This window comes from Polypterus senegalus, chromosome 7 (genome assembly GCF_016835505.1).
Source record: "Polypterus senegalus isolate Bchr_013 chromosome 7, ASM1683550v1, whole genome shotgun sequence".
Taxonomy (NCBI): Eukaryota; Metazoa; Chordata; class Cladistia; order Polypteriformes; family Polypteridae; genus Polypterus; species Polypterus senegalus.
In genome coordinates, this window is record NC_053160.1 from 83,169,189 (window position 1) to 83,180,462 (window position 11,274).

Below are 11,274 nucleotides of genomic sequence, written 5' to 3' on the forward strand. Positions count from 1 at the left end.
TTATTTAGCTGCCTAACATTTTAATTTAATTGATCAGCTATTTGTGTATTTTATGTTTAAACACTGGCAGGTTAAACACACTTCCGTAGGGTCACAAAGTGTGTCAGATTCAGTGGTGAGCTGAATGTGCAGTATTGTGTTTTACAATCACCAATATGTTAGCAACTAGGGGCACAGTGTGTGTGATTAACTTTTAGTAAGCTGTTTAGAAAGATGTTTACTTTTTTCTTAGTTGTAATATCTATTTTCTTACTTTACTCATTTTTTATCCACATTTTACACAAGTTTTTGTTATCTGGGATGTTTATAGTTTTCTTTAAAATTAACAAATAACCATGTAGAAAATAGGTGCAAATGATAAGAAACATAAACATATCCTTTGGTGCATTATCTTCCTTAGCAACAGATTTATAATAATAATAATAGTAACAACAACAAATAATAATTATAAAAAAATTGAACTGAACTCTTACATGAAAATTGAAGAAAATATTTAGTTTAATTAGTCATTTTCAAATTCCCTTTGAAAAGCTATAAACTTTGTTGAACATTTGTGGATGATCACTATAGATTTTAAAACAGACAAACAAGAAGACATTTTATCAATATTAATGTCCTGTTAAAAGCAGGGTTGGCCTCAAATTATTTTAAATGCATATAAAAATGTGCAACATGCTTTCCAAGGAGTACGAGTGTTAACCAGTACTCTAGTATGTATATACAATCAATAGATTAGTAACAGTAATACAGTATGTTCAGCTTTGTTAGTGATCTGTTTTCTAGGTGTAAATGGCATACAAAGTGTACATTCTCACTTGTTTCACTGAAATAGTAATATTTTTGAAATGTAAGTAGTTTCCTTCATGTCTAAGCTGTATGAGAATAACACTTTGAAATGTTGGCTTTGTTTTACATTAAAATGCTTGATAGAGCACCAGAGTTTCATACCAAATGTGAAAATGTACTAAGACAAAGGACAGCAACAAATGATTAGTTTGCCAGTTCATCTCTCTGTGCGCCATTATTCCAGAAGGTACATTTGCAGACAAACAAATTAAATGCTTCCAGGAGATTTAAAAATATGCATTTCCAGAAGTAGTCCATACTCAGTTATGAGCAGATCCTATGAAGTTTGCTTCACTGTGAGTTCTGCAAAATTGCGGAAATGTTCAGAAGCTTTGCCGAAGTCTATAAAAAGCATTGGAAGACAAGTGAGAAGGAGGAATGGAACTTGTTCCCAACCATACTAGACTTATTAATGTGGTCAAAGATGTGATCAGAGCTGTGAGACAGCAGTTCTCATCACTGTGCCACCGTGCCTTAAGCAGCAACAGATGCTGATGTAATGATAACCAGAAAAAAAATACAACAAATGGCCATAAAATAGCAATAAGTACTATATATATATATATATATATGATTGCGCTCGATAGAGTGCACAGGGATCAGTTTTATATATCTGCTGGCATTGCTCATAATAATCTCATTATGTTCAGTGAATGTTCCCCTCAAATGAAAATACTGCAGGTTTTTTGTTGTTTTCTTTAATGTATAGAAGGTAAAAAAACCGACTCGATCAAATTAAGCATGTACAGTCAGATCAGGCAGCAACCTTGCTGTAGGCATGCTTGAAAATTCAGTGTATAGCTGCTACAGTTCTGTGATGTCATGCTGGCCTCAGAAAGCATCATTGGGTGCTGCAAAAAATGTTTGTTTAAGCCGGCTGCAAGGTGAATTTCTAGGAGGATGTTCAGCAGACAAGGTCAGTGGTGAACACAACATATTTCCTGCGAAAAATGCTTTGGAAAATTTCACAGATCAACAGTAGTCCTTATTTTTGAGTTGTCTATAACAAATGGGTAGCAAATGTTATTTTATAAAAATACCTAGTTTACCTTTTTCGGTCAATTCATTTTTTTATTTTTTTCTCTGATTTTCTATTAGAAGTTTTACAAGAGTAGAAACATGCAATCTTGTTAACTTTATTTTGGATCCCAAGTACAACTCTCAGAATGTCTTGTTTAATACTGATGAAAGAGGTATTGCTCAGTTTTACTCACTGCTTATGTTGCTTAAGAGAAATAGTCCCCATATAAAATTTTAGCTGAGGTCAAGAAGCAAAAACTACTGTACTGCACAAGGATTAACAATCTTTAGTATGATTCTTTTTATTTATTTGGAATAATGTTATGCAGTAAGCGGCAAGAGTAATTTAAGTAAAAAAAAATAAAAAATTGGATGATTTTTTACCAAATCTATAGCCATAAAAGTTTTCTTGTAACGGAAGTATAACATCAGTCATCAGGTAACACATGGTGATGCAATATTTTTTCTCCATTAAAATGGAGGAAGGCAATAAGTGACCAGTTAAGTCAGACAAATTGTTGTTGATCATTACAATATATGTAATATGTGCAAAAATGCTTTAAAAAAATGGGATCTTTTCGGATCCTTAAATAATAAGTAAGTAAGTAGGGAGAAGGTTGAGGAGACCCTGGATAGGTGGAGATATGTCCTAGAGAGGAGAGGAATGAAGGTCAGTAGGAACAAGACAGAATACATGTGTGTGAATGAGAGGGAGTTCAGTGAAAGGGTGAGGATGCAGGGAGTAGAGTTGGCGAAGGTGGATGAGTTTAAATACTTGGGATCAACAGTACAGAGTAATGGAGATTGTGGAACAGCGGTGAAAAAGAGAGTGCAGGCAGGATGGAATGGATGGACAAGAGTGTCGGGAGTAATTTGTGACAGACGGTTATCGGCAAGAGTGAAAGGGAAGGTTTATAGAATGGTAGTGAGGCCAGCTATGTTATATGGGTTAGAGATGGTGGCACTGACCAGAAAGCAGGAGACAGAGCTGGAGGTGTAGTTAAAGATGCTAAGATTTGCATTATGTGTGACGAGGATGTATAGGATTAGAAACGAGTACATTAGATGGTCAGCTCAGGTGACAAAGTCAGAGAGGCGGGATTACATTGGTTTGGACATGTGCAGAGGAGAGATGCTGGGTATATTGGGAAAAAAATGCTAAGGATAGAGCTGCCAGGCAAGAAGAAAAGAGGAAGGCCTAAGCAAAGGTTTATGGATGTGGTGAAATACATGCATGTGATGAGTGTAACAGAGCAACATGCAGAGAATAGGAAAATATGGAAACAGATGATTCGCTGTGGCAACCCCTAACGAGAGCAGCCGAAAGAATAAGAACGCAATAAGTAAGAACGTGTGAATCCCTAAGTGCTAGTGTATCTTCACCTCACACGAAATAAGTAAGTTGTTGAGGGATTTATGAACAAATCCAAGAGTCAGAGCTGGGAAGCTGCTGTGTCAGTTTGCATCTTGAGATCATCGCATCTCTGACAGGCTGTTTGGAAGGTTTGCCAGAAATAAGTGCTTACTGGCATCAAGAAACAAATTGAGCCAACTGAAGTTTACACGATCCAACTGACACATTGAGTATAACCTTATCTTTTGGTCAAATAAGAGCAAAATCGATCATACTTGCTCTTGGTACATTTCATGTCACAAGGAGAATGCACACAAACAGTGGCTTTAGGGGCCCTTTTTAGTCTGTGATCCTAATTAAATCAGAGACCTAAGGATATGAAAAGTGTAGAAAATACCTGTAAAGAGCAATGGTCTTGCTTTTATCAATCATAAGTAAAAAGCTTTGTGTCACTGTCTACTCAAGAAGAGGGCGCACCAGGTCCTGCGCAAAGGGATCCAATGTTGTATCTTTACAAAAAAAATGTATTACACATTGTTTTTAAATAATACTGTACAAGATTTAAAGCGCTTGGTTTTCTCATTATTGAGTCACCCTTGGTTCATTGTTTGTACTATTTAATTTATATGATGTTTTGTATCTTCACTAAAAATACAACAGTGATACCAATAAAAGTTGAGCCCATCCTATTTAACAACAAAGGTTCCCAAGATTCTTGTATAAATGTACTGTAAAAGTGTCAGTAGCCCCTAAGTACTGTAAATACTAGTTTACTTTACATATAGTACTATATTAATATTTGTCTCCAAGGAAACAATTCTTTGTGCTTTCCCCTCTTATAAGTAAACACACATATATATAATAGTTTCATTGACTTACATTTCACAATAAAAATACAACTTTAATGACTAAGCAAAGCAATTCACAAAATATATGTAATCCTTTTAGAATCGACTAGGATCTTATTCTTAGGCTAGATTGTGAAACTGAAGGAAGGCTCACATGTGACAGCTCAGTTTGCACAACTCATCTAATAAAGAGTCTAAAAGCAGTCAACTGTGTCTGCAGGTAAAGACTGTCACATTATTCAAAAGTATCTGAGAGAAATTATGCAGCTGCCAAAATGAGGTGGCCTGTAGGGCAATAAAAGCAGGCAAAGCCAGGCAGGCGCTGCAGCTGGGGCAATTCACAGGAAAACTGCTGCATGTCACTATTATATGTCATTCATCCCAACAGCAGGCAGCAGCAAAAACTAAGTGGCCAAAGAAAATCTTATCTGACCCATCCAAGTGTTTCAGTAAATGCCTGGAAATCCAAAGAAACATGTCCTTACCTGTTTTATATTGTGGGGCATCTGTCTCTTCTAGTGTTTAAAAGGAGCTCTTTATCTCATGATGTCTAGGTAAGTGGTAGACAGAAACTCTCAATTAGGTAAAGCACAAGCAAGCCTGCTTTCTTTCTCATTACCCATAAGCATTGCTAGGCGATCATCACCTGCTGCTGCTGAGTAGAATATGTTTTAGTCACCAAAAATTAAACCTAGCATTAAGAACAATGAACATTGCTGAGGAAGCAAAATGTTAAGTTTTATTATCATAGATTATTTATATGTAACATATTTTCTTGACTATTCTAATGAGTACACTTGGATCAAAAGCCATAAATATGACATCCACATATATAAAATATATTATTTTTGACATTCACTTAAGCTGTAGTGCCTAATAATCTTCTAATAGCACTGAATATAAGCACACACACTTAAAATGTCAGATTGTTATATTTGTGTTGTGTCTGGACATCTGTAACTTAATATATCTTTTCAGTTTTATTCATATTTTTAAAAATAAGTAAAATAAAAGTACAAATGAAAAGGCATAAACATTTGTGCGTCTCTCTCTACATTTTGAAATAACTGGCTTAAAGATTTCAAATGCAAATTTTCTAAACAGTGTAAAGAAAATTATATATAAAATGAATTATTTTTTATTCAAAGTCTATTTCTATTTCATGACAGCCAAAAATCTGTTATGCTTTGTATGCACTTTGTCTGTTTATTTTCTGATACAGGCATGTGGGCAGAGAATTAATCTGCCTGAAATGAATTCTCTGTACTATAAAGAATAAGAAATGAAAATCAATTCTCTTGGTACACATGCAATTGCGTGATATAATTAAGATTTATTCATGCTGTAATTGTTGTGTTTCCTTGGTTGACTTTGCTTTTAAGTGTCTCTTTTTAACAAAATCAAGTTAATCCTTGCTGCATTTAGAAAACAATGATTCCAGAACCTTGCCTACCTAGTCTCCAAAGCTATTGATTTACTTAGCAGCACGCTTTTGATTTTGCTTGAAGATTTTATTGCTGATTATTGAACTGGGGTTTAAGACACATCACAACGCATCTGTTTGACCATGACATATTCAATGACAGAGAAAAGGAAAAAGGAACTCTGAAACTCACATAATCAGATTTTGTGCATGGATTTAAAACAAAATATGTGACAACTTTATAAGTTTCATATGACCTTTTTGAAGTTTCTGTTTTATTGACTTTAACACAATAACTATAATGAGATTTAGATATTCAGGCTTATTGAATTAAATATTGTAAATATTATATTGTAAGTAGCTAGTATATAAACACATTTTTTTGGATCATGTGACATATTAACATTCTTTTTCTGTATGAATACTATGTTGACAGACAAACATGTCACTCTTCTCTGATATCTGTGAAAGACAGTGCATTATAGTTTAATAGTAGATGTTCTTAAATCATAGTTAACTGTTTTTAAACAGCTGGGTGATCTAACTCAGTGGTCAAGGTTGAGTTTAGATGGGAAGAGAAGAATGTTGGATAAGTTTGTCAAGTTCAGCTGGTCGCACACACACAGCTTTCCTTTGTCATCTTACAGATCTAGTCTTTATCGAGAGCTTGAAGATTTGACTTGGCAAATTTATTGCCTTACTGTAAAATTCTACAGTCTGTTCACTCTTGAAACATGCTTCATACATGAAAGTAGATCAGAGTGCTTTACAATAGTAAGTAGGTAAACAGTATTAATTGAGAAAGTAATAACTAGTTATTTCAAACAGTAAAGAATCATAATATCCAGCTTAACTACAGACTTTGTTCAGTTGGTCAAGGAGAACAGGCAATTAAAAACTCTGGCTGGTGGAATGTTGGATAAATGAAACCTGTGTGGTGCCAAGGCCAAACAACCACCCAGCCCTCTCTGGGCATTCTACAGTCCATTAACATCATTGGTTTTAACCCTAAGCGTAACCAGGTGTTTTTTGGAAAACTGGTAAATATTGATAGTCTTTGATGAAAATCGCTGTTGTAATGCAGTATAGCAGATTAATCTGGAAAAATCAAGTGGTCTGTGTGGTCTGATGTAAATAAATATCTGAGTCCAAATAATTAACTTATATGCATTGATTTTTTTGATTTTTTTCTCATTCAGTTTTATTTTATTTTATTTTATTTTATTTGGTTTGGTTTTAGGAATTAATATTGGTCAGAATTCAGGTTCAGAATAATTACAGTTAACCTAGAGTCAGACTCAGGGTGATGTGTAGTGATCTGCTTTACAATGTTAAACCCGAATAACTCTCCAGACAGAATTCTTTTGCCATCTACTGGATTAAATAACATTATGCTCCTAAAAATCATAAATATGTATGTGTTTTTGCCACTGTAAGGTGAACCTGTCAGTATTCATGAGTGAGGCAGAGCCTTCAACCTAAACACAATGACTTGTAAACGAGAAGTTGTAAAGCCAGTTTTATTACAAATTAAAATTGAATCATTAGTTCAATCAAGCAATAGTGATGACAATGTGAAATGGTCATCAAAAGTTGATACAATAGTGAAACTGAGGCATATAGCACTGTACAACTGATCCACCATGATATGCCTGGTGAATTTGGTTGCCTGAAGGTTCACTGTGGTACAAGTAGTTGCATGGCAAAAAGGTAAAATGATTGCGTTCAAGTAGACAGACAAGAAAGATGTTGGCCCTCTAAACAGTGTTCACGTCAAAAAAAATATACAGTAGACCACTGCGAAGTTGTGATTCAGAGTTTGTGGCCTCAGTCATTTGCGGATTTTTCCTTAGAACCTATCTAATAATTGTTACCGGAAACCGCAAATATCTTCCGCAATTTGTATGGCTTTTATCGTGGCAATACTGCACTGTAGAGAGAACAGGAAGCAACTTTAATGGAAAACACGGCTTGAGATGGTGAAAGTAGCCAATAGAAGTTGAGATTGCAACTCCCAGCAGTCCTTGCAGTGGATCTGATTGGTCTTCTGCAGAGGATGCTGGGGTTGCTTGAGTCAATGGATGTCAGCGCGGCTTTTAAAAAAGGGGCCGGTGACCAAAAGCAAAAAAAAAGTTTTGGTAATTTGTGTTAGAAGTTCCTGTCTGTCTTCCTTCTGTTGGGTTACCTGTACTTATTCATTTTGTCCTGGATCGTTTTGTGCGTCTGGATTGTCTGCCGTGTGGGCTTTACCAGATATACAGCTCAGACTTCCATCCCTCTCTGTGAATTTGAATCTCGTCTGCAAAACTTTAGTGTTGCGAGACAGATTTTTCAGTTTTTGCATCTTCTTTTGTGTTAATGTGGACAATTTTCCAGAAGTCTTTTAGCTGTAAGTTTTTGAGGCTTAGTGCAATAGTGTTCTTAATAAGTTTATAAAAGTTTCTTCACGTGATTTATACAAATTGCACATTACTCAGGAGTTGTTTGTAAGGCTTTACAAATATGATGTACATGTGGCATCATTATGTGGAGGACATACAGTTGGAAGCACATATTTTCACAAATTAAAATTACTAAAATCAAGTACCATATGAATTAACAGATACATCTTTGTAGTGCATAGCTTTTAAAGCTTTTAATAAGATGTTTTATAATTTAACCATTTTTGTGGCACAAATATTTTTAAAGTTAGTGCTTGTGTTCATAGGTTTATCAAGATTTTATATGGCCCATTGTATAAGTTATTGTTGAAAATTCGGCAGTCTGTCTTAAACTTTCACATAAAATATTTTTGTTAGTTGAATATTTTTATCTTTGTTATGTTATTTCAAAAGTATTAGACTGCAATCAGAAGTGTTTGTTGTTGAAGCACAGTCAATTAAAAGCATTAAATAAAATTCAAAATCTTAATTATTTGTCTAAATGAACTATAGTAAGGAGGGACAAATGTCCATAAAAAGGAAATGCGTACAAAATGCTTCAGGATTTGAACCTTAATTAGGGTGTACCCTTTTCAGGCGATTTATGGTGCAGCAGGGTTTAAGAGAAGGAAGGCCTTGCTTTAACAAACCCATTTTTCATAAATCAGTGCTGGAAAAGAAGCCATTTTGTTTTTCAATCAGGAGTGAGAACAATGCAATTTTTTAGGTCAGGTGTTTTGTAAAATAAGGTACTGCAAAAATATATAGTAATGTGGAGAATTATCATTTACTGTATTTTAACTGTCACAATTGACTACGTATTTTTTACTATTTTGTTTTTCATTCATGATTAACACATCATTTTTATTTTTGATTCAACATAATAATAATAATAATAATAATAGATTTTATTTATAACGCACTTTTCATTGATAAGATCTCAAAGTGCTACAACAAAAGCAATAACCACAAAATTTTAAAGTTTAAAAGACTAGATTAAATCAACAATCACAGCAATTATATGCTTTCCTAAATGATGATCTTATTATTTTCCTGATTCAGTTCAGTTTTACATTTTGTGGTTGTTGCTGTGTGATTTGTAACCATGATTTAACACATCAAAAGATTAAAAGTTAAATAAAAAGCCCTTAAATGAAACATGAAAAATGCCATAAATTAACATATTCAAGATATCCCTATATCCTTCTATCAAAAATATCCTGGGCACTTTTTTTTTTTTACTTGCATATGTATTTTTTAAATACATCATAACAATAAGTAACACAACAGCTTCCCTTAGCTTTCCTTATATATATTGTGCAGTACGAGCTGCAGAGTATTCAGTTTTAATTAGATTGTGGTCTATCTAGATGTCATATATGGATAGGAAAATGTTAGTTGTACTTGGACTTCTTTCAGAACTCACTGGTAACTTAAACAGGTCAGAAGGATTTTTTCTTCATCAATTTAATAGATGGATGTTTTTTGGAAACTGACAAATATTGTTAGTCTTTGATGAAAATCACTGCTGTAATGTAGTTTAGCAGATTCAGCTGGAAAAATCAAGTGGTCTCTGAGGTCTAATGTAAATAAATATCTGAGTCCTAATAATTAACCTCTGTGTATTTATGTTTTGATTTTTTTTTTCTTATTCAGTATTCAGCAGGTTTGGTTTTAGGACTTAATATTGGTTGGTAATACTCTATTTTTGGAATGTTTTTCTTTAATGATGTATTTGCATCATTGAAGATTATTTTGCTCCAGAATGTAGAAATGTAATGGCCCTACTATTTCTGGAGCTGTTATGATATTTTTTTAAACCTAATGATTTCCCTTTCTTCTTTTTCTTTGCAGGACTCTGAAAAGATGTTCTTAGAGTTTAATCACAACAACCTTCTTCATTTTTACAATAAGGTTGGATTATAATTTTTCAGTTTTATTTTTACATCAGTCAGTATCATGTACTGACATTTTCTAATGTAAATGGTTAATTACAAAATATGTTATTTGATTTTATCTTCCAGCTTGAAACTATTCAATCACAGCTAGACTCCCTAACATGATGTCATTAAACTTGATATCAGCAGGCTGTGTGATGTTATTAACTGAAGACTCCATGGATCTAGAAGAACAGATGCTGAATGTAACCTTCTAATATCTAATTAATGTAGTAACCTTCCTGATGTTGAGCATTAAAATATTCTTTTCCTTTTCAAAGAGGGTTGTGTAAAACTAATTCACATTGTTATCATTTTTTACATAAATTAATTTTTTTTTAATAAATATTGTGTCTCTTATTTATTTTATCTGCATTTCTGCTTTACATGTTTTGAAAACAGGCAACAAAAAAAAAGTTGGTCATGATACAGAATGACTTTTTTTTTTTAGTGGCAAAGTGAGAGAGAGTAATATGGGACAGAAAGAGGGTCTTGAAGATGAGTTCACTCAAACGAAATAATACATTCTTCACTGAACTAAACCTTAATATTTCTTTAATATACAATATTTTATTTTAGATTATGACTATTGCATTTTTTATTTAGCATGTCACCATGTTTTATAATGATAATTTCCTAATTATGACTTAGACATCTTGTGTCACATTTGCCTTGACTCACAGGATCAACAACAGATATTACATACAATGACTGTGCCCGCTGAAAAAATTTAAATAAAGGGCAGTACAATGAAGTTATGAAAATTGCAAAAACATTTATAACATCTAATAAATGTTAGATAAATGTTAAATAAATAATAATAGAAAAGTAAATAAAATGATACAATACAAAATATTAAAGCACTCCTGAACATTTGGTAGTACATTTCTAGCTGAAAAGCAGTTCTTAGATAATATATGTTTTTCATGAAGCTTGTGCATTGTTTATGCTGTCCAGTGTGGTGGAATAATATGTTACATATAAGTTGATAAATATTTTTATGTCTTTATTTGTATAATTAACATTTTACTTGTTGTAATTTTTAAATAGTAAGGAAAATGGATAAACCTTTTTTTCTCTACCTCCAATATTTATCAATGCTTTTTTTATGACTGTATTGCTGGCATGTGTAACAGAGAGGGCTAGATTTATTGCTTACTGACATCTAATTTTCTTTCTTGGATATTTGTTTGAAGAAATGTGGTACAGGAAAGTGTGTTTGTCAGGAGCTACACAGGGACAATAAAGAGAGAGGCCAGTAAAGGCATGCTATCTCCGCAGTGTTGCATCCTCACAAAAGCAGACCAGAGGATGACCTGAAGAAAGCAGGCTGCCATGGCCTGTGCAGGTGATGAGTTGACCAGGAAGAATTGAATGCTACTATAGTTATTGTGTAACCTGAAATTGCACATCTAGCATTATCAGG

The 11,274-nt window shown here is 33.5% G+C and overlaps 1 protein-coding gene across 1 annotated transcript in view; it reads left to right on the forward strand.

Annotated features, from left to right (window-relative positions):
• The window catches only part of commd10 (COMM domain containing 10), a 161,544-nt gene extending 151,350 nt beyond the window's left edge, over positions 1 to 10,194 (forward strand). The window contains exons 6-7 of the mRNA XM_039758964.1: positions 9,766 to 9,825; positions 9,936 to 10,194. Of these exons, the coding sequence (XP_039614898.1) occupies positions 9,766 to 9,825; positions 9,936 to 9,974 (99 nt within the window). The 3' untranslated portion in view covers positions 9,975 to 10,194. The remainder of the gene's footprint in view (positions 1 to 9,765; positions 9,826 to 9,935) is intronic.
• Positions 10,195 to 11,274: the final 1,080 nt, after the last annotated feature.